The sequence below is a fragment of the Haemaphysalis longicornis genome, unplaced genomic scaffold (assembly GCF_048455015.1).
Source record: "Haemaphysalis longicornis isolate Haplotype H1 unplaced genomic scaffold, Haemaphysalis longicornis Haplotype H1 scaffold_12, whole genome shotgun sequence".
NCBI lineage: Eukaryota > Metazoa > Arthropoda > Arachnida > Ixodida > Ixodidae > Haemaphysalis > Haemaphysalis longicornis.
This window is the reverse complement of record NW_027526225.1, coordinates 79,785,606-79,811,503: the sequence shown is the minus strand read 5'-3', so window position 1 is coordinate 79,811,503 and position 25,898 is coordinate 79,785,606. Positions and strand designations below refer to the sequence as shown.

Here is a 25,898-nt window from a genome sequence, read left to right as displayed (position 1 = left end):
TACAAACTCTCCGGTGGACGTACAGAGAAATGTTCGCTTAGTTCAAAGTATGCATTGGGAATTGTTACCATTTAACTTGCATTTTCCCCATTCCCCTGTGTATTCCTGACGCTTCGTCGAGACGTAACAAAAATTCAGGGCCATCTCCACTAACGTCAAACCTGGTGAGGGTCGAAGCATGCAGTGGATAAGTGTATTTTTGGCGCCTTGGCGTTTTTTGCCAAATGAGATGAAACCGTTGGTGGGTTGAGGTATACAGATTTGCTGTAAAGGTCCCGCTTCTTTGAAGAACGAAGCTCTCAGGCGCGAGGTGTGAGCGAGAGTCCCGGTTTTTTTTTTTTTTAGTACGCATTACGTTCTAGCGCGATGCCTACACGAGAGTGTCCAGGGGCGGTATTCTCGTAACTGTCCCTTCCGAAAACGTCCCTTTTGCGTCCCTTTCATCGTGACGTACTTCCGTTTTAGCACTGGGCCTTTTATTAAAATAGCGTAACTGTTCTCGCAAACGCATTTTAGAGAACTGAAACCGTATCAGAGTACCTTTATGTGTGTATTGTTCCGCGAGCGAACCGCGATGAAAAATCGTCTGCTCCAAATCGTCTGCTCCGAGTAGCCACGGCTCATAGGACCGCCGTTCTTGCATGGCGTCACATCCGGGTGTTCGCTTTTATCCAATCATGGCTCGCTCAAAAGGGACACTTTTGAAAGGGACACAAAAGGGACAGAACACGGGAATACCGCCCCAGGTGTGTTTTTTAGTACGCATTGCGTGCTAGCATGGGGCTCAAACGAGTTTTCTGGTGGACAACAGGAGACGCCAACAGCCTCAAAACCTAAGGGGCTTCGCCCCTAAAAGTCTGTCTTGCCACGTGGACGCAATGCCCTTTAATAAAGGATCTCGGTGCTTGGGATACGGTGGTTGCATATCTCTTTGAACGCAGTGAGGCATGCAGTTCCCTGCACCCGGCGCTTCTGCCCGTTTCACGTCACCTATAATGACGTAATCACGGCCACATTGATCAGCCGATATATTTCTCGTTACACCCGGCGTTGAAGAGGTTTATTTTGTCCATCGAAGCAGATACATAACATGCCTCGATGGAACTACTCATCGGGTAACAAATATACATTACAAAAGGGAAACACAGACAAACAACAAATCAGAAGTGGCTGCCACTGGCCTACACACAAGTTGCAACATTTTGTACCACGCAGGGTACAACATAAACAGAGTAGAAAGTCGAGTTGTTGGCAAACGCGAACAGTAGTTTCAGGGTCGAAACACAATGAATGTGGGTAGAAGTGCTACAGTCTTACATAGTTACGGATACACACATGGTAAAGTGAACACTGCAGATAACTATGTATCGTATTTAGTCTGATTACAAGGCTAATATTCTAACTTGTTTTAGTATAGTTACATTGCTAATATTCAACTATTCTTATTTCCAAACGTGCGTTGTTGACCTTGATGAAGCGGCACGACCAACGCAGGAGGAACGCCTCTTCCCCCAGCGTGGCGAGCTCCGCTTCCAGGTGTTCGAACAGACGCGTGCGCATGCGCAGCAACATGGGGAACATAGCCTTGTGAGGCCGGGACCGGAGTGCCGCGACACCACGACGCCTCCACACAACCAGGGCCCCCATACATAACAGAAAAGTTACGAGGGCATCGCGCGATTTTGTGCGCTCCCCTAGGCGTACTTTAAACATCCTAGACATCAGCGTCCAAAACGTCCTCGCTACAGAACACTGAAAGATTGCGTGTCGCAACGGCGTTCTGAAGTTCGCCATGCCCTTCAAATTCTAGGGCAACTGGAAGTAACAAGCGCAAGAAAGAACATCTCCTTTTGAACCCACACTCCTTCTTCGATGGCCAAATAGGACAAATATCGTATTGGCGGAAAATTGATTCGACAATTACTCGGTAATTAAATTTGGGGAATCGTCTGACTCAGCCCCACTATCCCATATGCACACAGGCAGATTCCGGCGAAGAATGGCGAAGAGAGACTGGAATTGATGTGTAGTGGGCTATGAATGCAGACTTGCTGTGTTGCTTGTTGTCGATACTGGCTGCCCCCTTGGAACGTTCACATGCCCGTTTCCTGGACCGGACGACTTTTTTTTTCGCGGAAAAGACCACCGCCATTAAGCGTGCAGTTCATTTACCGTCTGGTACTATGGTACTCTCAAACTGGGGCGTGTGCCTAGAAGATAGCAGATCAGAAAAAGCAGCAATACTGGGCATCCTCGATTTACCAGTCCTGGACGGTCCGTGGACGGTCCGCGGGCAGTCCGAGGACTGCGTTCGGACCGGAAGCCCCTTGGAATACATGGGAAAATCGAGCGCCGTATCGCGCCTCGGGCAGTCCGCGGACGATCCGGGACTGATAATCGAGGAGGCCCAATATCGACGACGTCATTGTTTTGGGGTTCAAATCCAGCGGCAACAGACTATAAAATATATCACAATATCTGCGTTTTAAATTCCTATACAAGAATTGAAATGTCACAGAAGGACTTAATGCAAGTCATTCCTGAACCTATTTATAAGGTCACGTTCAGATGTAAAAATTAAGCTGCCCATGCCGATACTAGAGATAGATAGAGAGAGAATGATCTTTAATGTGAACTGGTTAGGTAGGGACAAGGCTTGCTACACCAGATGGGGGGGGTGACTACGTTGGTGGTGGTGATGTTTATTAACGGGTGGACCTAGCCTTGCGTGGTATGGCGATAATTTCTCACCCGATCAGCACCTTTTTACCGCTATGCGCGGGAATTCACCATGATTCGCTGAGGCTTGTGACCTTGATGAGTGGTGAATATTAGACATTAGGGGTAGAGCAGGGACAGGACAAACAAAAAACTTTGAAAAAAAAGAAAGTAAAAGCAAGAAAATGCTGCCAGCAGAGTCCGGACATAAAAAATACAATTGAAAAGAGAATCGTTAAAGTAAACACTGAAACAAAATGAAGAGTAAACGACGCGAAAAAAAAAGAGTAACAACACCAACCCAAGAAAAATGCAAAGTAAATAGATGAACGCCACAGTGCGAAAAAGTAGACATCATGACCAATATATGCAGATACCAATGCGGAGAAGCAGCAAATAACGTACAGACTTACTCATTTGAACACGAATCCTCATGATGATGATGATGGTAATATCACTAACCACAATAAAATAATAAAAATAGAATATTATAAATATTTATTAATAACAAGAATAATAATGATGGCTAAGACGACGAGGGTGATGATGATGATAATGATCATCATCATGAAGAATGCTAATTCTCGGCGCATTCTCCCGCGGGAGAACGATCAAGAATGCATGAAGTCTTCCTCTACCATTCTAGCAATGTCAGCGTATTTGTTTTCTTGTTCTACTCCTCACTTTCTGGCTCGTTCGTCCGAAAGATTTATTTTCGCATTTCATGCAGTGGGCGACTTTTTTTTTCTTCCCACAGAAAGATCAAGCGCCCTCTCTTTAATGTTATTGCCTTCGGCCATTTAATTTCGAAATGGTTTCCGAGGGAATGAAACCGTTCGGGCGCAAGCTAATATTTTCTCGCTGTAGCCCTGCACTAATTACCCCACAGCCTCGCTCCATCTCTAAATCACTGCAAGACATTAAGCACGCCACGTCCTACCGTTGTTCAATAAAAACTCCATGAATTCATGGTAGACACGGCTAAACTAACTAAACGAAAACGAAGCCCCCAGTGCCAATCAATACCTCTTTTTTCTTTCATTTTCTCTCTTCCAACGTGGCTAATCGCGTTATTTTGTTATTTTTTACTGAACAGGCTTATGATTTAGACCAGACTACCCCTCCTAACGCTAAGTGGCCGGCTCGCTACGTGGTATCGTTCAAACCCTTCACCAGACTAATCAGCGGTATTGCCTCGTTTCCCTTAGGCACATCTGGATATAGTCCATCTTGGCAATAAATTGAAGGCAATATACTAATCTACTTAACTCTGTCTTCTTATTAATCGTGCGAAAACGTGTTGCTGTTCCAGCCCTGTCAAAATATCTCGGGCCATCTCCACTAACGTTGAACCCTGCGGAGTGGCGAAAATGCGGTGTATAAGTGTATCCTTGGCGCTTTGGCGTTTTTGCCAACGGAGATAAAGCTGTTGGGGGGTATAGGTATACAGCTTTGCTGTAAAAGTCTCTTGTCCTTGAACCACGAAGCTCTCTAGCGTGAAGCGTAAACGGCTGCCGAGGTGTGTTTTTAGTACGGGTTACGAAGCGTTTCAGTGCGAGGCGTAAAGGAGTAACCCGGTGTTAAAATTTTAAGTGCGCGTTATGTTCTAACCCGAGACGTAAACGAGATTTCTCAGTGTTCTAGTAGCGTGACTACATGAGACGGCGATTACGACGACAACGACAGCAGACCCCAACAGACCCAGCCCCTGAGGGCCTTCGCCCCTTAAAAATGGTACACAAATTTTGAGTATTGCTAACTGGTGAGTACACTTTCTTTGAGGCCGCTCTGCTAGTCTTCCTGGTCCTTTAAAGTCTTCTTTACTACTAGACACAACTGCATTACCGGTGAGACACCTGGCCAGGGGTAATGTAAGGAGTAATACATCAAAGTGCGAAGACCCCATTTTACTCTGTAGTTATTTATGCCCAAATACATTGCTAGCCAAATGACTGGCGTGTTTATAGCGCAGCTTTTATATCCTAGATTCCAGGAGACCAATCCGTATATAGACCAAGGGGGTAGACGAGGAAACCTCGTAGCGTTGCTACAGCTAGAGAAAGCTACTGCGCACCTATAAAATTACCCCCTGTGCGTTTGATTTTTTGATTGATAGTGGGGCTTAACCCGCCGACGCAACGCAGGCGATGAGGCGCGCCGTAGTGGAGGGCTCCGTATTAATTTTGACCGCCTGGTGGTCTTTAGCGTGCTCCGAAATCTCGTACACATGAGCGTTTTTGCTTTTCGCCTCCATAAGAAAAGCGACCGCCGCGGCCGGGAATCGAACCCGCGACCTCGTGCTCAGCAACGCAACGCCTTATCCACTGAGCGACATGCCGCCTGTGCGTTTTTGGGGCGCGTCTCGCAGCTACGGCAGAGTCTTTTCGGTTAGCACCGGCGTGAAAACGGCAAACCACATATATGTGTCTTTTTGGCTGGTGACGTCAGTCGCTGCATAGCTATGCTGGTTATCGACCTTCAAAGAGTAAAATGGGACTCATATTTTAAGGATTTTTTGTTTTTGTTTTCTTTCAATTCTTACTTACAGATTCTGAATGTACCAATCATTGAAATGTGCACTAATTTAACGATTAGTCGTGTTTAGTTGGCCAACTAGGCAGTTACTTTTCTGATATAATGCGTCTCGCTTTTTCGTTGGGGTACTCACGAAAAAAACCGGGCCATTTCCACTAACGTGAAACCTGGGGAGGAGCGAAGCATGCAGCGTATAAGTGTATTCAAAGATTGTAAGTCTCTCTCTTCCCACACGGCGCACGCTAATTGGGCGCCGCAGAAGCGCCGGTGGGAGGAGCAATCACACGCTTGCTGAGGCGGTGGCGCCTTCTCTTGCATTGAACCGAAGTTAAGCAATTATATCAGAGACAGACTGGCCGTAAGGTGCCCTCGTGTCACACACCGCATCATACTAAGAAGTATGCTAAGAAGTAGCGAGATGCTTTTGAAAACGAGTGTCCTGGTGTGTTCTTTTACTACGCGTTACGTTATAGCGCGAGGCGTAGGAAAACCAGTGTCCCGGTTTTTTAGTACCGTGACTACATGAGACTACAGGAGACGCTGACAGCCTGAACCCTTAAGGTGCTTTGCCCCTAAAAATGCTTACGCATTGAAACTACTGTAATTTATAGCAACGCCTACAGCCAAACTACGCCTGGCCGTGAAGGCGCCTTCATCCCGGCGCACCGTTGCTCTGCGGAAAAGCACGTCTAGCGAGCGTGCGAGTGAGACGCGGAAACAAATAGGGGCAGATGCAGAGTCTCGCGCTGCCTGAGAACGAACCGTTCGTCTGTGGGCACGTCCGCGAATTGATTGCTTGTTTGATACGGCGGCGGAGCCTGGCGGTAGAAACCGGAAGCAAAATATGACTCCGCGACAGGCATGGTGGGCGAAGCGAACGAGCGCGAGAGTGGCGCGGCGGAAATGAAAGGGGAAGGAAAGCCTTGGGAAAGAGAGGGAGTTGCGACATCTAGTGAGGGCGGCGGAAGTTGGGCAATTTCGCGTGCGTTGGGATGCTTGTTTCTTTGTGGTCGGGAAATATCGGTGCGACGAACGCCAACTCCCTTTGGGGCGACGTGGGCTTGACCTTTCGAAAGCGCTACTGGGGTGATACCTGTGTGCTCGGGATGAAACGTCTTCTCGTGGGTGTGCAGGTGTAGTTCAGGTTAGGAAGGAATCGGCTCACCGAACGAGTTACTGCCGGTGGGCTACGACGACGTGGGTGCGGGACACAGCTGTTAGGGAAACAAATGGCGGATCCCACGCAGAGATGGGAATCGCCGCAACGCGAAGCTTTCATCGTGGTATACCTGAGTGGAAATTAACTCGCGTGCAGCATTTTTCGAGACAGGTATTGTTTATGCATGGCGTGCTTGCTGATTATACAGAACGACGAGCTGTGGTGGGTGTGTCGAGAAATGCGAGAGATATAGGGAAACGTCCAAAGATTCAATCTCACCTGGCGAAGACGCCTCCAGCTTCAAGCGCAGGGAACGTGATACACTTAGCAATCCAGGGCTTCTCCAGTCGCGTCCCCTCCGCCCCAACCCCCACCCCCTAGCGAGTCGCTGCCCAGCCGATTCTTCTGTCGCAACCCGAAGAAACGAGCATTATTTTGTGTGACACGGCGCAAGGGGTCATAAACAGCAACAGCAGCCCACTACCGAAGCGCCTGAAGAGCCAAAGGAAGCTTGTCTTTAAAACAAATGTTAAGTCATCCTACTAGTCCCACATGCGGCGTCAAAGCCTAAAGCATAATAACAGGCACGCAGCAATTTTTAGGGCGCAGCCCTTTGGCGCCCGTCTGTGAGCTGAACCGCGTCGCCGTCGTAACCGAGTGAACGATGACAAGACCGAGTTGTAAAAGAAAGCAAAGAGAGTGTCGCGAAATTGTGAGGGGAGGCGGTTCACCGTGGCGGCACGAGCGCTCTCCGAAAGTGTGCGGTGGGGGATGGGAGGGGCAGTATGCTGTAAGGGGGAGAGTGTCGCGAAATTGTGAGGGGAGGGTGATTCACCGTGGCGGCGCGATCGCTTTCTGAAAGTGTGCGGTGGGGGTGGGGGAAGGCCCTATGCTGTGCCCGCACGAGACGCTCGTCTGCGCGACGCTGGCGAAAACGTGAGGGGGGCGTGCGCGTGCCGATGGTGTACGTTCCCTGTCTAAGACGCGGGTCTCGGTCCCTTCCTGAGATCCACTTCGTGCCGCCGATGCAGAGGCTCATGATCGTTGCCGTCGAGAAAACCCACGAGTGAGTGCTGCCTCAGCACACTGCGGCTGCACCCAAATATCGCATTAGGGAGTATCGTAATCGCCAGCCATTTTTTTTTTGTAATCTAACACTCTTGCGTGAATTATTGATGCGTTGACGAAGAGTCAATTTGCAGATGCTTCTTTCGAGGTGGCATTCTGAACCTCAAATAATTTATCCTCCTATTGATAGCTTCACTGGTTATAGCTCCTGGAGCATGATATTAGAGCTTGATTGTCATACCATTCATTTGAAAGTGGTTCGAAGCCAGTGCGATCTAAACTGCTGTGATTTACGCCGCTGAAATTTTCGAAAATAAATCAAGCTTCGATACGTATTTGATCAATGTAATGCCCTAGTATATATTTATTTTCGGCCAAATGCGTGATATTCTGGTCGGGCCAAATTACTGAGGAAGCCGCCTGCTTTTTACCAACCCAAGAGCTTACCAGTTACACTAAACCGCACACGGCACACACGGCGAGCCAAGATAAGCCAAGACAAGCCACCGGTGCTGACACTTACTGTCTTTGTTGTCACTGGTTCTGCAGGCATCGCTCAAATTCGTGCATATAAATCTTCGATAACGTATGGAGGAACTCAACGCGCCTCTGTTCACTGGCGCCACCTGGTCAGTGTAAAAGTAACTGCAGACTACAATGGGTAACTTTCCCTACCGAACTGATGCACTGAGAAATTTTGAAGTGAGTCAAGGAAAGTTTGAGCATATAAAAATTTTTATGTTTACATGCAATAAAGAAACGAGAAAACCTGGGTGTACAAGGAAAGAAATGAAAATAATAACAATAACCAACCACCGACAAGAAAAACGAACCATGAGCGTACATGTAGATTCTGCTCGGCAAGCCTGCAGACAAAATATGCACCGCCATGATGCGCAGAACACGGGAAAATACACCATTATGCAGATGATCAGTAGCGGCTGTAATTTGTTAGGTTTATTTTGGGGGTTGAGGCATTTTTGTCTGCGCTTTTCTCGGGAGTTTTTTTTTCTAATTTTATTTCATTTACCCCCCCCCCCCCCAACTCTTCCACAGGGGCCCTGGAGGAACAACCCGGTAAAGAAATGAATGATTGATAATTAACTGAAGTGCCCATATCAATCGGCTTTGGCCCGCTCTCCAACGTATTCGTCTGGCCGGTTACGGTGCTTTTTTTCTTTCGGTATTTTTAGGGCTGTCTCTATAGTTCTCGCTTTATTCGCCGCGTTACACGAGCCGGAGATAGTGAGGGCATACCCAGCATTTACTTGACGGATATAAATCTCCACAGATGATCCGACGATAATTCCCTCGGCTGAACTCAGCAAGAACGGGAGCGCTAGATAATTAGATTCCATTAGAATCCCTCCCAGCTGTTCTCTTAATATCTTTTTAGAATTTATTTTCACCGGGGTTGGCGCAGTGTTTGAGTACCGGATTTATTCCTGGTGCGTCAGAAATTTATCCGCATTTTCTTTTCTTTTCGTAACGGTGGTGGAACTCTTTTTTTTTTTTCATAAGTACTAGCGTATCACGTATCTAGCTATCAGCGCATACACCGATATAACGGACATATCCATTTTATAATCTACTCGGATGGGATCGACTATTTAATTATGAATTCTAAAAATGTGCATAAAATAGGGAGTAAACGCCTCGGTTTCGTATCGCGCTATCGGTTTTTTTTTTCTTTAGCCGCCACTTCAAGTTATGCTCAAGTCCTCGAACGTCAGAGGATAAAATGCGCTTATTTTAAGCCTGCATGGGCAGAGCTGACGGTATTCTTTCTTTCTCATCCTCCAGCTTTTCTTCTGGGAGTTAACTTTTCGCTTCGTAGCCGTTGCCTTGTTGGTTTGGCGTATATTTTTCTCATTCTCCTAAAACAATTTTCGAGGCTATGGCAGAGCAAAAGTGCTTTACTGGTTCGGATATGTATTTATATACATTTATGAGAACTCCTTAGCCCGAGTACTAAGGGTATTCTTCTCAGTCCTTTTTTAGGGGGAATACAGAAGCAAATTATCTTTTAAGTCGACATTCTAACATAGCTCTTTTTTTTTCGAAAATCAAGTACCAGCGTAGACATTGTCGGCGTTTCATAGTCGGCCGTACCGAAATTGCCATTGGCTGAGAAGTCAATATACTCGCCCACAGTTATCCTCCCATTGGCTGCGAACGCGGGCGTGCGTACTTTAAAGTTTCATAAAGACTGAACGCACCTTTCCACTCTACCACAAAAGAAGAAGAAGAAGAAAAAGAAGAAGAGAAAGAGAAAGAAAAAGAAAAAGAAAAAGAGAAAGAAAAAGGGAAAAAAAGAGAGAGAGAAAGAGAAAGAAAAGAGAGAAAGAGAGAAAGGAAAAGGAAAAGGAAAAGAAAAAGAAGAAGATGATGATGAAGAAGAAGAAGAAGAAGGAGAAGAAGAAGAAGATGATGATGAAGAAGAAGAAGAAAAGAAAAGAAAAGGAAGAATTAAGAAGAAGAAGAAGAAGAAGAAAAATAGAAATAAAAAGAAAGAAAAAGAAAAGAAAAAGAAGAAACACATTTATTTAACCACTGGTGTTTGGCTGATCCCCTGATTGGGTATGCATTAATAACAGAAGACAATAACGACAACAACATTTATATGCTAGAATAGCAGTTGGTTGACGATGGTGGCCGGCATTCTTGCGGCGACCGCGGCCGCCCGAGCGACCAGTGCAGCTTGAGCATCCTTGTTTGGGCTGCGCAACGCCTCCTCGCACTTCTCACACGTGGGACCGATGGCCTATCGGAAATTATTACCCATCTGCAATTCGCTTTTTCTTTTCTCCTGGTAACTTGTTACTGACACATTACTGACCATGAAGTTTTGTTATCCCTGTAAGGAAGAGTAAATGATTTCCTACCCATGTTTTATTCCCGATGCCGATTGCATGACGTCCGAAGATGCTTGAAAGTGGAGTTCGAGTGCCACGCACACGGTACGAGCGCTGTTTTATAAAAAAAAAATAATAACCTTGAGTTATACGTTATGTGGGATGATTGATTGATTGATTGATTGATTGATTGATTGATTGATTGATTGATTGATTGATTGATTGATTGTAGGGTTTAACGCGCCGACGCAATGGAGGCAATGAGGCGTGCCGTAGTGGACGGCTCCAGATTAATTTTGACTACCTGGGGATCTTTAGCGTGCGCTGAAATCTAGTACACAAGGGTGTTCTTGCTATTCGTCTCCGTCAGAAATGTGGGATGTTTTAACTGGATAGATGACTGTTAGCTTCAGAAAATAGGGTTTGATTCAAGGTTCACTTTGAAAAGCCAGGGCCTGCTGGTCTAGAAAACAAACTATTTATGCCACCAGAAAAGTGCGCTCTGGTTTCTGCTACCACAAAAGTATCATCATCATCGCCGCCATCGTGGTCGTCTTCATTAAAATCATAATTATCACCGTCATCGTCATCATTGAGTGTCTTGCTCCTCCACCTCCTTTAAGACACTTTTAAGCCTCTGGCTGCCGCAGTCATCTGGCTTAACCCTCGCAAACATCAAATTCTTAGACCCCCCACGTTATTGCTGCCCCATCGGGCCAATATAATATGGTACATCGCCTGCCTACTGGGGTAGAAAATATAGTGACAGTTAACACTGTGGCGGGATGACATGCTCATGAAGGGTAGAACACAGGAGTAAATAGGCTGTTCTAGTTAGGGCGAACACGTTCGTTTTGCATTTCCCAAAACTGCTATGGATAGTCATTTTTTTATAAAGGAAGGGAGGTTCCCTGGGAGTGTTTGCATTTCTGGGAATGTGTACAGTTCTAGGAATGTGTACAGTTCTGAAAATGTTCACAGTTCTGGGATTGTTTACAGTGCTGAGACCGTTTACAATTCTGGGAATGTTCACAGTTCTGAAGATGCTCACATTTTCTGGGAGTGTTTACATATCTGATAGCGGTAAAATTTCTGGGAATATATACAGTTCTGAGGACGTTTACAGTTCTGGAAACGCTTACACTTCTGGGAATGTGTACAGGTATGAGAATGTGCATGGTTCTGGGGGTGTTTACAGTACTGAGAACGTTTACAATCCTGGGAATGTTTACAGTTCTGAGAATGCTTACACTTCTGAAAGCGTTAAAATTTCGAGAATATTTACAGTTCTGAGAATGTTCACAGTTCTTGAAGTGTTTACAGTTCTGGAGATGCTTACACTTCTGGGAATGTGTACGGTTCTGGGAGTGTTTACAGTTCTAGGAGTGTCTACAGTTCTTAGAACGTTTACAATTCTGGGAATATTTGCATTTCTGAGAATGCTTACAGTTTTGGGAGTGTTTACACTTCTAAAAGCGTTAAAATTGCGGGAATATTTCCAGTTCTGAGGATGTTTACAGTTCTGGAAGTTTTTACAGTTCTGGAAACGCTTACACTTCTGGGAATGTGTACAATTATGGGAATGTGTACAGTTCCGGGAGTGTTTACAATTCTGAGAATCTTTACAGTCATGAAAACGCTTACCGTTCTAGAAATGTGCGCAGTTCTTGGAATGTTTACATATTTAACAGCGTTTACAGTTGTTGAGTCACGTGGCTTTCCCAAACCTTCATCCAGCTCAACCAGTCGCCTCGCCCTTCCCTAAATACTGCCTGGTGAATGCAACGCATCGCTCCGCGAATGCCAGCCGTTATACGTTTGTTCTCAGGCAGGGGAGAACTCACACTTGTTCTGCTGCCGTCCTCTGCCCACACTGCGATGTGCTAGAAACCCTCAAGCACCTGCTCTGTGAATTTGCTAGATTCAGTGCTCAAAGTGTGCCCCTCGCAGTGTCTTTGCGACTTCCGCTTTCCGAGGACATTCAGCCAAAGGACGTTCTAGGACCATGGACTTGTCCAAAACGTGATTTACGGGCTACAAAATCTCTGAACACAGGTCTAGAGCAGTCGCTGTGAAGAACTCGCCGTTTTTGTGCACATCGACTTCTTTAACATCATCGCCATCATCTTCATCACGTCATCAACTGGCGTAGCAACTTAGCCATTTTAGCCCGGCTAACATCGCCAGACTTCATTAAAGATTGTTCTCTCTCTCTTTCTCTACGTAGCTATCCGGGTGATGCTTCGAGGAAAGGCGCACGCCGAATGGAAAGTTGTCGTAAGCGGCGACAGGCGGACCGTAAAAGACGACCAGGTCTTCATCGATGACCGGGCCATCATCTGGGGCAAAGGTCAGTGTGAGCTTGCTCCTTTCAGCGGTACCATTACGCAGTTGGTGTTGTAGTAATAGTAATTAACGTTTATTGACATGAGATGGAGAGTAGGAGGGTGAGCTCAGTCTCCTCGGTACAGGAGGAAGTGAGCCCCACTGCTTCTAGGCTGTAATAACGACGGATTGCTGTTTCTCTGGCGATTATTGGATCAGTGCGGACTCCCATTGCTCGAGGGTTAGGTGTGGTAGGAAAGGTGAGTTGTGTGGGAAGTAAGGCTAAGGTGTAGGTGGGGAGGAGCAGGTTAAGGGGCTGCCATGTGGGTCGCGGATGTAAGGGGATGAGTGGGTGGGTATGGTGGGGTCGTAATTCCGGTTAGGAGCCTGCGCCAGATGTATACGCCTCATAGAAAGATAGGGAAGTGTGAGGGGGAGGATATCGCCCCCTGGAATGCTGGTAGTGGGCGAGGATGGCGCCGTATGAGGGTTCACCTGGGCAAAGGAGAGCTGGGGAGCAATCACAGTGTGATGATGAAGACCATAGAAAGTCCTTGCGGCAGTTTTGGCCTGAAGTGCACCGCATGGGCGAAAGGTTAGCCCAGCTATATTATGGAGCTCCTTCTGGGAAAAGCAGCTTCTAATCAACATGATGTTGCATCTATATTTATTTATTTCGCAAGCCATTTGGAATCTTTCAAAAACTGTCGTGGATGAACCCAGTCAACCAAGTGTCTCGGCCTAAACGACAGCTCCGGTTGCTTTGAGAAAGGACGACACCATTGGTTTGCAGAGATTTAACTTTATTGCATGTCTTGGTTGAGGGAAGGACGAGACCATTGTTTTGGAAAGAGTTCCTATTTTGAGGCAGCGACTACCGCATCTACAATTGTACCACACACAACACACAGACGTTGCTCGGCACCCTCGGCGTTGTCCTAGTGAACGAGCAGTGGGCGCCTCCAGTGCCTCCGGCGCTGGCGGCACGAAAGACGGACGTTGAGCCACTGTTCATTTTCACTTACTCACTTTTGGGGGCGCTAGCTGCATCCCCTATTTTCCTTTGCCAAAGCTTGTAAGCAAGATTAACGAAACGAGGTGTGTTTTGGAATTGTAGCTTAAGTAGTAGCAGTCGTTCTAAAAAATGTTTTTGCGCGCTCGGCAAGAAGACGTAAGTCAACCGTGTGTTAAGTTGTTATGCAGAAAAATTGGAAGTTTGGGTCTAGCAGCTTGGGGAAAACCCGAAAGTTTAGTAAGTTTCTGCGAGGGAAAGCTTGACGTCCAAGTAAAACGGAGCACTATGGCCCCAACTTAGTCTTACCAACTTTCTTCTTTATTTGGACAATACTGCAGGTCAAAGTTAGGCCCAAACAGGAGTTGGAAAATTATTAGATAGTATATCAGCCAAACGTATTCATGCAAACTCTAAAAGCAATTGTACAATTTCTAAGAAACATCACCAAAATATCAAAGGCAAAAAATTACTACACATGAAAACGCTGCTCAATTGATGCGTGCAGATTTGGCGAAGTAAATACAGGGGCACGGAGATTGTCCTATTCAGATATTTTTCGCGTGAAAAATGAATATTTTTAAGGTTCTGGGCGGGCGAACAAGGGGGTAAATTTAAAAGCGTTGTATTACCTGGTTGGCCGTTCCTTACTTGGAGTTGATCAATTCGCACTCGAGCTACAAACGGATTTCCACCTGGTTAGCTCAGTTGGTAGAGCGAGTCCCTAGAGAGGCAGTGGTTTTGGGTTCAAATATTAGACCACAACGAATTTTTCTTCTACTGCGAAATGGCTGACAAAGCTATATAGCTTGCCTTTGCCAATTTTTCTGTTTTCTCGCGAGATATCTATCTATGTATATGTATATATATATATATATATATATATATATATATATATATATATATATATATATATATATATATATATATATATATATATATATATATACATATATATATATATATATATATATATATATATATATATATATATATATATATATATATATATATATATATATATATATATATATATATATATATATATATCTTGTAATGAACCAACGTCCGATGCTTACGACGCCATGTTTATTCTCTGCCAGAACGCGCGCCCCGCTTCTTCTTCCTTCGCTTCCAGTCGGCCGCCGTCCTCCTTTGTTTGGTAGTGGATTGGCCGGTGACCTTGCCCTGAGGTTTTCCTTCGCAATGTTTCACGTCTGTACACTCGGCCACACTGCGAAGACGCCCCCCAGTGTAGAGACGTGAAACACTGCGAAGGAAAACCTCAGGGCAAGGTCACCGGCCAATCCACTACCAAACAAAGGAGGACGGCGGCCGACTGGAAGCGAAGGAAGAAGAAGCGGGGCGCGCGTTCTGGCAGAGAATAAACATGGCGTCGTAAGCATCGGACGTTGGTTTATTACAAGATATATATATATATATATATATATATATATATATATATATATATATATATATATATATATATATATATATATATATATATATATATATATATATATATATATATATATATATATATAATTATTAAACTTCTGTTTGTCGTTGCTCTTAATAGTGGGGCGCATTTCACCGTGTTTTCACTCGAGAACAACGAAGCCGAACTGCATGCCGTATTTACCATCCTGGTTCCCTCCCCCTGCTTTGCGGCGGCGTCGCAGACAAGACGGACGGCAGCCTTCCCATCCTTCCGCGCGGCCAGCACGCGTTCAGCTTCCGGTTCCAGCTGCCGGAGAGCAACCTGCCGTGCTCGTTCGAGTCCAAGCCCTGCACGGTGCGCTACTACGTCAAGGTGACCATGGACATACCGTACGCGTCACCGCCGCAGGGAATGAAGTACTTCACCATCATCGGACCGCACATCGACTGCATGGAGGAGCAGTATCTCGTGCGTTTCTCTCCCTCTGCGGCACCCGCATTCTTTCGTTTTTGCTTGCGTGGCACGGTTTTGAAATACCCTGTGTACAAAGGTTTCCTGAAACACTTCGCCTAAATAGAGATGCACTAAGTAATACGTTTCATAAGTGTAAATTAGCGGTTTATACGCTCAGTGTTCGTTCTCTGCACTCTGCGCTTCTGTTCCTAGCACACAGTTGTGCAATAAAAAGAATTCGTGTGGAATCATGGAAGCCCACTCCCAGCTCCTAAAGTATGTGATATTTTAAGTGGCTGATCTGCTGGTTCTGGCCGTACAAAATTCGTTCCATAACCTCTACCTTATATTACTTCCCAGTTTTAAGCTAATCATGTCCATGTTTCTTTAGATAATGAACACGGTTGGCCGTTTGATTTCCCCTTTCAAAAAAAGTCAATAAACAGCTTTCGGGCATTTGTTGCCCGAGAAATATTAGCGTCAGCGCCAAAAACAGAGCATCTGTCAAGGAAGTAATCTGTCCCTCAAACCTTAAATTGTAAGCCCAGCAGGAACTGACTCTTCTACAATGATACGGTCAACCCTTCTTTGTTTTTAAAGGAGACTTTTGTAGGAGTGAGTGTGTCACAATACTACAAGCGGATTTTCATGTATGTAGCTGACACCAGTGTAATTGCCACCATCGATGGTTTGAAACACAGAAACCGTTGGTGGGCCACGACAAGCGGGCAGTGTGCTGCCTCTGCTGCCAAAAGGGCGTGGTGAGCTTGCGTAGCGCCCTCGAACGGTCTGCTTACTGCTGCGGCGAAAGCCTACGCCTCAAGGCCGACATCGACAACCAGAGCGAGGAGGAGGTGCGCCTCAAGCTCAAGCTCATTCAGGTACGCGCATTCCTCAGATCTTCCGGGGGACACCCTAGTGTTCTCTTACGATGTGAGAGTGCGTGAACATCCCTTCCCTCTAAGTTTTTTTTGCCCCGTTTTTACCTACCTTTTGATCATCGTTCACCTTTTTTACGTTGCGTTTTCCTTCCTCTCTCCCTGAGAAACTTTAGCAATCGCCCTTGTTAGGCCTATTTTCAGGCTTAACGTTAGGTAACTTAAACTTTGAGCCTAAGGGCATGTTGTCTAACTTCGAACTTATTTTACATCATGCTGCGCGCATCGGTTGACGACGTTATACCAAAAAGCGTGACGTTAGGCTGTCGTGTATCCGCAACCCCCTTACGTGTGCTTCGCCACCAGTTCGATCGATTATATGTCAACGCTTTCCCCACCACCATTTTAAAACAGCGGAGATTTTGTATGTTGAGTGTTTTCGTCCATCTACTGTAGGTTGCGCTTCAATAGGAGCAAGTTCCCAAACCCGCCGGCGGCCTCTATCGCTGGGTCTGGGAACCGCCTCGCGGTCGTTTCGAGACCCACCGATGGAGGTCGCAGTGGTCTCGCAGGGGAGGGATCCTCCCTCTCCCGCTAGGAGAGAGAAAGGGGAAGAAGCCTCACCCCGCTGCCGTTTAGTTGCCGATTTGTTCGCTCGAACCGTAGAACTTGCGCGGCGACGGCGCCGTTGTTCTCGGGTGAGCACCTGTTTACGTTCGTGCCGTCTCAATAGACGCACAGCTCCGCTTCCCCAGCAGATTTAGCACTGCTTGTAACGTGGTTTAATTTTTCCTTCATCCCCATGACGCGTCGCACCTGATGAAAACGTTAGGCCGGTGTGTCCCCGCATTCGCAGGCAACGGGAATCTTTCTACAAAATCGTGGATTGACTTCTTGGTCGCGCAAATCTTGCCAAATGGACCGCGTGGTGCGCGAGGCATCCTCAGGTATAAATATTTTGATCAGAGGGGGAAGGAAGGGTCAGTTCTCCTGAGTGCTCAAAGACGTGACTGAATCAATCGGCAAGTCATGAATATTATTGCAGCCGTCATAAAGAGGTGTTCTTTCCGAAATACTTAGATCGGTTGAGTGTTTGCGTTGTTGAATTGCTTTGCCTGCTCAATGATCAACACCACCAGAAAAAAATGGGGTCATCTCTGATTGCTGTGAGCTACACAACTGCCCTCTTAAGAAATGAACTTTCTGCGGGATAGTCGGTAGTGAGTGAGGATAGCTGCAAAGGTTAGGAGGGAAGCAATGGGTGTTGGGGACAAAAATGATCAGGGGTCGCGGATAGGGAGGTCAGATGCCCAATGTACGTGACATCGGGCCATGGCATGGCCTCGTCACCCGCAGGCCCGTGTGGCCAGAGGTCCATACGATGTCGGTTGTGGGGAGTTTCGGTAGCCGTCGGAGAATTTGGAGTGCTTGAGCTGAGATGCGGTCACGGTAGGCTATTTGAGAATCAGTCATCATTTAGGTGTACTCGTGGTGTGTGGTTAAGCTACGGCGACTTCTACTGCCTCGCAGTTTGTAGTCAAGGTGGAGGCAGCAGTGACTTCTCGGTCCTGGTGGTCAGTCAAGGTGGCGCCGTAATGTCTGGGTTTACTGTAGGGGGTGGCATCGGTGCATCTATCAATGACCAGTTGGCTGTATGTCACCGCATGCAGAGCGCGGTGCACGTTACGTGGTAATGGTGCTATTTTGAGTTGTTCGCGAATGTGTGGTAGGAAACGTTGTTTCACGTCTTTCAGGGCTTTGGCTTAATAACCGATTTGATGTGAGGAGTTTCCGCTCGATGATTGTGACTTCGAGGCTACACATTTCAGTTGTTCGATTTGCTTCTTAGAGTTTACCCCACGTGTTGCTCATGCCTAAACTTGAGTTTCTTTGTCTATGTGCTGGGTAGGAGGCCAAGAGCCGTTTTCTGACTTTAATGAATGCAAATGTCCCGCTCTGCTTACTTAGGTGAGTTCGAGGAGCCGGTATGACGCATGGTATGTAAATTTTTGAGAAAGGTGATGACATACCTTCAGAAATGTGCTTGTACGATGCGTGTAGCATCTTTATATGTAAGGTAGAAACATGTATTAGCTGCTCGCTCTATTGAATGGCTGAGTTCAGTTTGTGTTCGTTGTAGAGGCAGATGGTGTGTGCACCCGAACCGTCATTTGGCTTCGCGAGGCCTACAATATGCAGAGAGGGGACAATCGCTATGGGATGTTTGGAAAGACAGAAGGCGGAATCCGCGATTTTCACGTGCGCGTCTTTTGTAGTGTGATTCATGACAGTAAGGAGCAATCATTTTTCCGGAGCTCAGGATATGCACATGCAGATATTCTTGAGTGGTGTTGAAAATTCTATGTAGGGCGTCCTGCTCGTTCCCAATGGAGCCAGTCAAGGTCCAGTGCGTTAATCGTCTGCGTAGATGGCATGTTTGATACGTGGTACAGGTGTCAGAAGTGGAGGAAGGGCCGTCACGGTTAAATTCAAGAGCTGCTGCAAAATCCCTAACTTTGGAGGTGTTTTATAGGGTTTGGCTGTGCATATTAAGGTGCGGATCTAGATGTCGTTGTTTACGGCTACTGGGCGATATTTGAAGAATGCCTTGACGTAGTCGCATGATCGGATACCGCAGTTGGTTGAAGCTGAAAGCATAGAATAGTGGGACACATTGCCACAGGCCCTTTTAATATCAAGGTTTAGCATTACATATTGTGTCGATAAGACGCGCAATCTACGCGGTTGTTTTTGATGTGAAACAGGATGTTTTGTTTTGAGAGTTCAGGTCGAAACCCAAACATCGTTGTAGGGAGAAGGCTGTTCCCATTTAAGTAGAAGGTGAATCGAATATGGACGAGTATTGCCCTTATTCGGCAGTCTAAGCACTCTTTTGAGAATATTTTTTAGGATACAGTGTGCTTTTCGTCTATCGAATTATTTGTAGGATAAATTCTTTTCCGATCCCCTTGGAATGCAGTGCACATGTCGAGGGTTCGACGTGTACCAAAGCATTCCTCAGATCACTTAGAGTACAGCTTCTCACTGTGCCAGCACTATTTGCCGAGTGCCCCATAGACACCCAGCAACGCTGTACATCCGCGCAGGAATGCATAATAGCTGAAGTTAACAGATTTATTTCTTATGATATTTGGTTAGACTTGCATGCTCCGTCTTTCTCCCAACAAGTGTGGAACGTGTCGTGGTTCCCTCACCTACACGCAGCACGTGGAGTTCTTCATCGACCGCGGCGTGCTAGGCGTGAACAAGGAAGCGTCGCACACGGTGCTCGAGTACCGGGGCGACCAGATCCAGCCGCACACGCGCCACAAGTTCGACAGCTCCAACAGCCTCGTGGTGCCCGTCATGCCGCCCACGCTCGTTGGTGTGTGCCGACTCCTGCAGATGTACTACGTACTCAAGGTGGGGGTACCAGCTGCTCCTCTCAGAAATTGTCTTGACGCAAAGGAAAGACGTGTTTGAGACATCTTTTAGATATACTCTCCCGTGATCTTTACATTACTTTGACACCCTTGAAGTACAAAGCTCTAGATCCCTATGTTTCAAGCAAGGGGTCCTGCAGATCTACTACGTACTCAAAGTGGAAGTACCAGCTCCTTCTCCCGGAAGTTGTCTTGGCGCAGTCAAAAGACGTCTTTAAGACATGTTTTATATATACTTTGCTGTGACTTTTACATTAATTGTACACCCTTGAATTCCGAAGCTTTAGATCTCTATGTTTCAAGCAACGTGTCAGGTACAGAAGAGCGTTCAGAAAATCTATTGTTAAGAAAATCACACCACAACCACGGAAGCGCGCACCGGGAAAGGGAAAGAGCAGTGCCGGAGGAGGGTTCCAATTAAGGGCATTGGACATTGGCAGAACGTTCTACACACGCCCAGTATACGTCGCCGCGTCGGCTTTGAGTTTCACTCCTCATTACTATGGGTGACGACGCACCAGGCTCTAGTCGTGGCTGGGAAACACCGAGAAAGTGAGCCTCGGCGGAAGACGCTAGAACAGTTTTAAATGCGCTCCCGTAGCCGCCGCCCGGAGGAAGCGACTATGTGTGAAGCTGCAGCAGCTACCCAACGAGAGCAACACAAAAGTGCAACAGAAAGTTCAACAGATTAAGAGACGCTTTCCGCCTTCACATTCCTAAAACGTTATAAGCATCACCCGCATTTTTTTTCAGCACTCTAATTTGTGCTCCGAATTTTGCGCCATTATTATTAATCAGGAGAAAAAATAAAACACGCATTCTGCGTGTTTTATCCTTCTTCGTGCCATCTCATGGGTTTGTGCTGTGCAGCTCGGTAGCTCATTTCCACTGCTCTTTTTGTGCTTGGCATTTCCAGTACTCTATCTCCACGCTGCATATATCCCTGTTCTCCACATACCACTACCCCTGTTCTCGTGTCTGTGCCTCATACCTTCTATCACTTGGTCGTCGCTCGACCAGTTCAACTCAGCCTGTATGTGACCGTACGCCATTAGTGCGTGGTATGAAAAGTCGTAGCAGCTTTCTCACACAACACCGTGCACCACGCCTATTCTATGGCTTTACCGACAGTTATTTCCCCTCGTTAGCAATATGAAACTTTACCCGTTTGGTGATGCATAGTAAACGATAGCACAGACAGTCTATCTGAAACTACTGGAAGAGTGAAAGCTTTGTTCGTACTTGTTACGGTAGGTCTTGTGTTTGTTGTGTGCGGTTCGGTCCAATTTTCCTTCTATAGTTTCGGTTTCTCGTATTGCACGTCCCTCTGTTAAAATATTTTGCTTTTCAAGGTGTTGCCTGGGAGCCATCTCCATTCAATCATGTCTGTGGGCTACTAAACGACAAAAGATAAAAATGGTAGCGTTGGAGCTCTCGTCAGGAGCGGGTACGATGTTCATGTCTCATGTAGTTGAAAGTCCTGCCTAGCAGGTTCAACGTGAATAAATATGGAAGCCAGCATGCTTGAGGAGAAAGTCTCGAACTTCCGTTATGGCTTTGGAGGGTTCTGAGTAGTGCGCCCATTGGTAGTAAAATAACTGCACCCAGTTGCCTAAATGTATACTTTTGCACAACCCGATAGGTAATTCGAAATTACACTTGTACGCTTCCAAACTGCTCTGCAAAAAGTTTTGGGCTCCAAATCTGTCCTTTTTTTCTGCGTCAAAACTTCTCAGAACCCTAAGCAGGCTAGGTCGGCACTGTTACTTGGTGCCGTTATAACGCTACTGTGGGTTTTTTTTTCTGATTTTTGTGATTATTTGTATTGTTTATGGTGTGTCATTTTGGTAAACACATGCGGCAATCGATGTTTTTCTATGGAATAGACCAGTCAGCTGCGCCCGTGTTCCAACGATTCTGTTACGCTACATTTGATGCGGAGTTGCCTTTGAAATCCAAAAGAACTAAAATAGTGAGAGTCCCGCCTAGTTGGCCATTTATAATGCTCACAGCACAAAAAACTGGAAACGGACAGAGTACACGGCAACAAACAAGCGGTTTTTTTATGGGCCTTTACCCTTTTCATTGTTGTTTTTTTTTTTTGCGCCGTGAGCATTCCTGTAAGAATTGACGGTGTGAAGGTACACATGTCTATCAGGGTTCGAAATTCTCAAATTGACATTTTACGTCCCCAGCCAAGACAACTTGGCTATGGGGAGCGCCTTAGTGAAGAAGAATGGGATAATTGATACCATCCAGGAATTTTTATTGTGGGCCATTATTTCGACAGATCAGTGTTTTTCGTCTCCATAAGAAGAACAGCCTCAATGTCAGGGAAGCGAGCCCGTAACGTCGTTTCCAGTTACTTTTTTTCTAACATTCTATGCAGATGGCTTCTGTAGTCCTTTTCAAGGCCTTTCTTCTCTGCTCCTGTAAAATTGCGCCCGAGCCTAACGCTTCTTCTGAGCAGTATAACCGAATATTTATCAAAAACATAAGGCTGCTCGCACGCTCTTAAAATGCATTTTCTTTGAATGCAGGTCTGGGTTGAAATGGAGAAATCCGGGGACGACCTGGTGATGAATTTCCCGATCACCATTGCCACGTGCCCGTTCCGTATTCCCAATTCGAAGCAGGAGCCGAACATTGATTACGGTACGTATATAAAAACCTTTTCCTCATGGAAATGGGCGATCCCTTTCATACCAAAATGTGAATGCTTTTAACTTTGCAGCGCACTTCTGTGCGTTATTTCCCGACACCTTTGTTATAGTCCCTGGAAATTTGGCTAGTCTGCTATTCGAGGCCTTCAGAGGGATCCTTTTGGTGATGAGAGCCTCGAGCAGACAACATCGGTCGACTGCAGCGCCCTCATATTAAACTGGCCCTCTAAAATCTAAAATGTTCTCTTTATAGCTTTTCCTAACCTGATTATTTCTTTGCATCGTTGTTTAGGTATCAATAAAATGGTTTAGGAATTTTTAAACTGTGAGCAGCTGTTGACGCCTCTGATCGCAGAGTGCAGACCAGTGCAGACGACCGAAGCTAATAACGGCGTGCAAGCAGAAGACGCTAATTTTCTTTCTTCAATTGCTCTAAAAAGTAATTCAGGCCAGAAAAGGTAAGGAAATAAATAAATTTGAAATAAAAAGTTATTAGAACAACAATTTGATATTTAAAATACCTTAATGGCAAACGCGGTGAGTGCGCTCAATGGTGCACTCTGAGGGCGCCGTGGTCGAACGGTGTGCTGCTTTTCCCGCGCTTTCATCACTGCGGCAACACCCCGCTGTAATGCAAAACTGGCCCGGGCACCACACTAGCCACATTTCTTGAGTATATAACGATATTGTAAATTTGTCAGCAACGCCTGAGAATCTATACATCGAACAAAATTTTAATAAGATATACCTTCTTAAGATATTCCCAAGAGGCAGTAGACACGGTGCGAGAGTATTTTTCGAGAACGGTGACTGAACTGTTCTCCTCAGAAATTCGAGTTGCTCATCGGCATACAAGTAGGGGGCGGAAACGAAAACCATCGGATACACACATCTGCGTCTATGTCAATACTAAGAAGATCCCAGTCGTAAACAGCATTAGAATCTTCGGCCTACAACTGCAATATAATGGTCACAACAAAGAGACAATCCTTCATTTGAAGAAGAGCCCTCAGCTTGCCATGAGACTCATTTTCAGAGTGGCAAACAAGAATAGAGGTATCAAGGAAGACAGGCTCATACGGCTCGTACAAACCTTCGTAATTATTAAAATCATCTACTACATTCCTTTTCTACAACTCAAAAATCACGAGAAAGTAAAAATTAATGGATCTAGTTTATAAACAAGCAATCTAATTGCCAGTTACCACGCCCAATGAACGCTTCGAGGCACTAGGCATCAACAAGTCGATTGCAGAACTATTTGAAGCGCAACAAACAGCCCAACTGGAACGCCTGTCTAAAAAACAAAACGGAAAGACGCAGTCTGCAGTCACTAGGAATCCGAAGCGGAAGTTCCCTCCAAATTTAAGGTGACCTCCCACACGAATTGCAAAACTACACTCGCATTCCGCCACTATCAAGAAATATGCACCAGGTCTAAACGTGGAAAGAAGACAAGCTCAGAGCACGAGCCCTTGAAAAACGTTTCCGAAACCATTGTGAGCCTCGGGAGATCGTCTACGTTGACGCTGCCGATTACTACGACCGCGGCTCTTGTCTTAACCTCATGGCAATTACAGTTGTCAGCAATGACAGAGTCACAGTGGCGTCAGCATCCACACCGGCCAAAGATCCCACTCAGGGCGAGGAAATTCCCATAGCCCTTGCTATATATTGTACCCGAGCAACCAAAATCATATGGGACTCGACGCCCGGCATTGTGAACTTCGCGAACGGCAGGATCTCCCTTATAGCAGCCTCGCTGTTAGAGAAGACTACTAACCAAATAAAAATTCTTTTGATATGGATATCGGCCCACTGCGGTCTACTGGGGAAGGAACTGGCCCACGCAACCGCTCAAACTCTAGCCACCCGAGCTGTGTTACGTGCGACCCAACCAAGACCGCCATCTTCCTCACAACAGAAAGCACAGGAAAGCCAAAACCAAGCACACGTTATTAGAGCACACAAAGACAGGCTAGTCACATACAGGGATATATTAAATCGCTCTAGGTTTTCCAGATGCAAATACCCACCGCCCAACCACACCCTTTCCAGGAAAGAGGCAGTCACGTGGCGACGGTTGCAGACAAACAATTTTCCAAGCCATGTTTCCTTCAACCGCTGCTATCCGGACCTTTACTCAAACCTCTGCACTTTGTGAAACAGCAGAGCAGACCTACAGCACATGATATGGTCCTGCCATGAGCTCCAAAAAATACTGCTGCCTATAATAGCAAGTCCGATATGAACACACTTACCAGATACAAAATTAAGACTGTAAAACAATGGGAGACTGTTCTGTTCAGCTTCACACCGGAGCCACGACTCACAGCAGTCCGGATGGCCGAAGCCGCCGCGAGGATCCAAGGAATTTTGGCTGACGGCTGAAAGATGGAGAACATCCAAGTCGTCTTGTCTACCCTTAAGAACTCATCTCGGACATCAAATAAAATCTCTCTCTCTCTCTGAAATACCTTTACGCTGAAGAGAACCACATAGGCAGCCAATGACGTTTCGAGCATGCTTGAAAAGAGTTGATTGTTAAAAATTCTTCTGCAGCACTTAGTACTTGTGCACGAAGTGTGTGCCGATATTTAGGTCCATAGTAGACAGATGGACTTGAAGGTGTGCAGAACAAAAACGGTTCACTTTAATTGTCGTGTCACTCAGGCCCATCCAAAGTGGGGTAACAAACAGTGTCAAACCACTTTAAGGTACACCTAGCCAGAATGTAAACTTCCATCAGATACTCCGGTAAGAAGCCCTTTTTTAGCCTGGTTGTACAAAGACTTTATGATTCATTTTACCCCGCACGGTGAGGGAATGGAATCGCCTTCTAGAAAAATTAGTGTCTATACATGATAACAAGTTATTCAAAGCTGCCCTATTCGCCCATTTTTCTGCTCTTTCATAGGTCTGGTATTTAGAAGCCTACATCATATGTAAACCACGTATATTTTTTTTATTGTTTTTAGTCATTATCTCATGTCTGCGTGTGTGACTTGTGCATTGCACATTTTCCCCCTCCCCTCTGTAACGTCCTCAGTGACCTTGGGGGTACTCAAAAATAAATAACTAAATGCGGTGCAAAATTAATCTTGTGAAACGCCAATTGCACTATTGCACTGCTTTTAGCTGTCAATAATGTCGGGTAGAGAAAACTTCCTAATTTTATATATGTTGCAGCGCATTTAAAACACTGCTGATCACGCAAGAACTCTTCGTATAACGTTACCATGCTACCGCGCATTTACGTGTGCACGTAAATTGATTTCAACGTCACAATTTGTACCCTTGCTACTGTGGTCTCGCATTCTTACTCTGGCTTCTTCTGGCTAGTGTGGG

At 46.0% G+C, this 25,898-nt stretch overlaps 1 protein-coding gene across 3 annotated transcripts in view; it reads left to right on the top strand.

Moving 5' to 3' along the window:
* The window catches only part of LOC144162851 (arrestin domain-containing protein 2-like), a 313,049-nt gene that overhangs the window by 277,950 nt on the left and 9,201 nt on the right, over window positions 1-25,898 (top strand). For all 3 annotated transcript variants that reach the window (XM_077693556.1, XM_077693555.1, XM_077693554.1), the window contains 5 exons: window positions 12,563-12,685; window positions 15,355-15,581; window positions 16,268-16,447; window positions 19,670-19,867; window positions 22,428-22,542. In XM_077693556.1, the coding sequence (XP_077549682.1) occupies window positions 12,563-12,685; window positions 15,355-15,581; window positions 16,268-16,447; window positions 19,670-19,867; window positions 22,428-22,542 (843 nt within the window). The remainder of the gene's footprint in view (window positions 1-12,562; window positions 12,686-15,354; window positions 15,582-16,267; window positions 16,448-19,669; window positions 19,868-22,427; window positions 22,543-25,898) is intronic.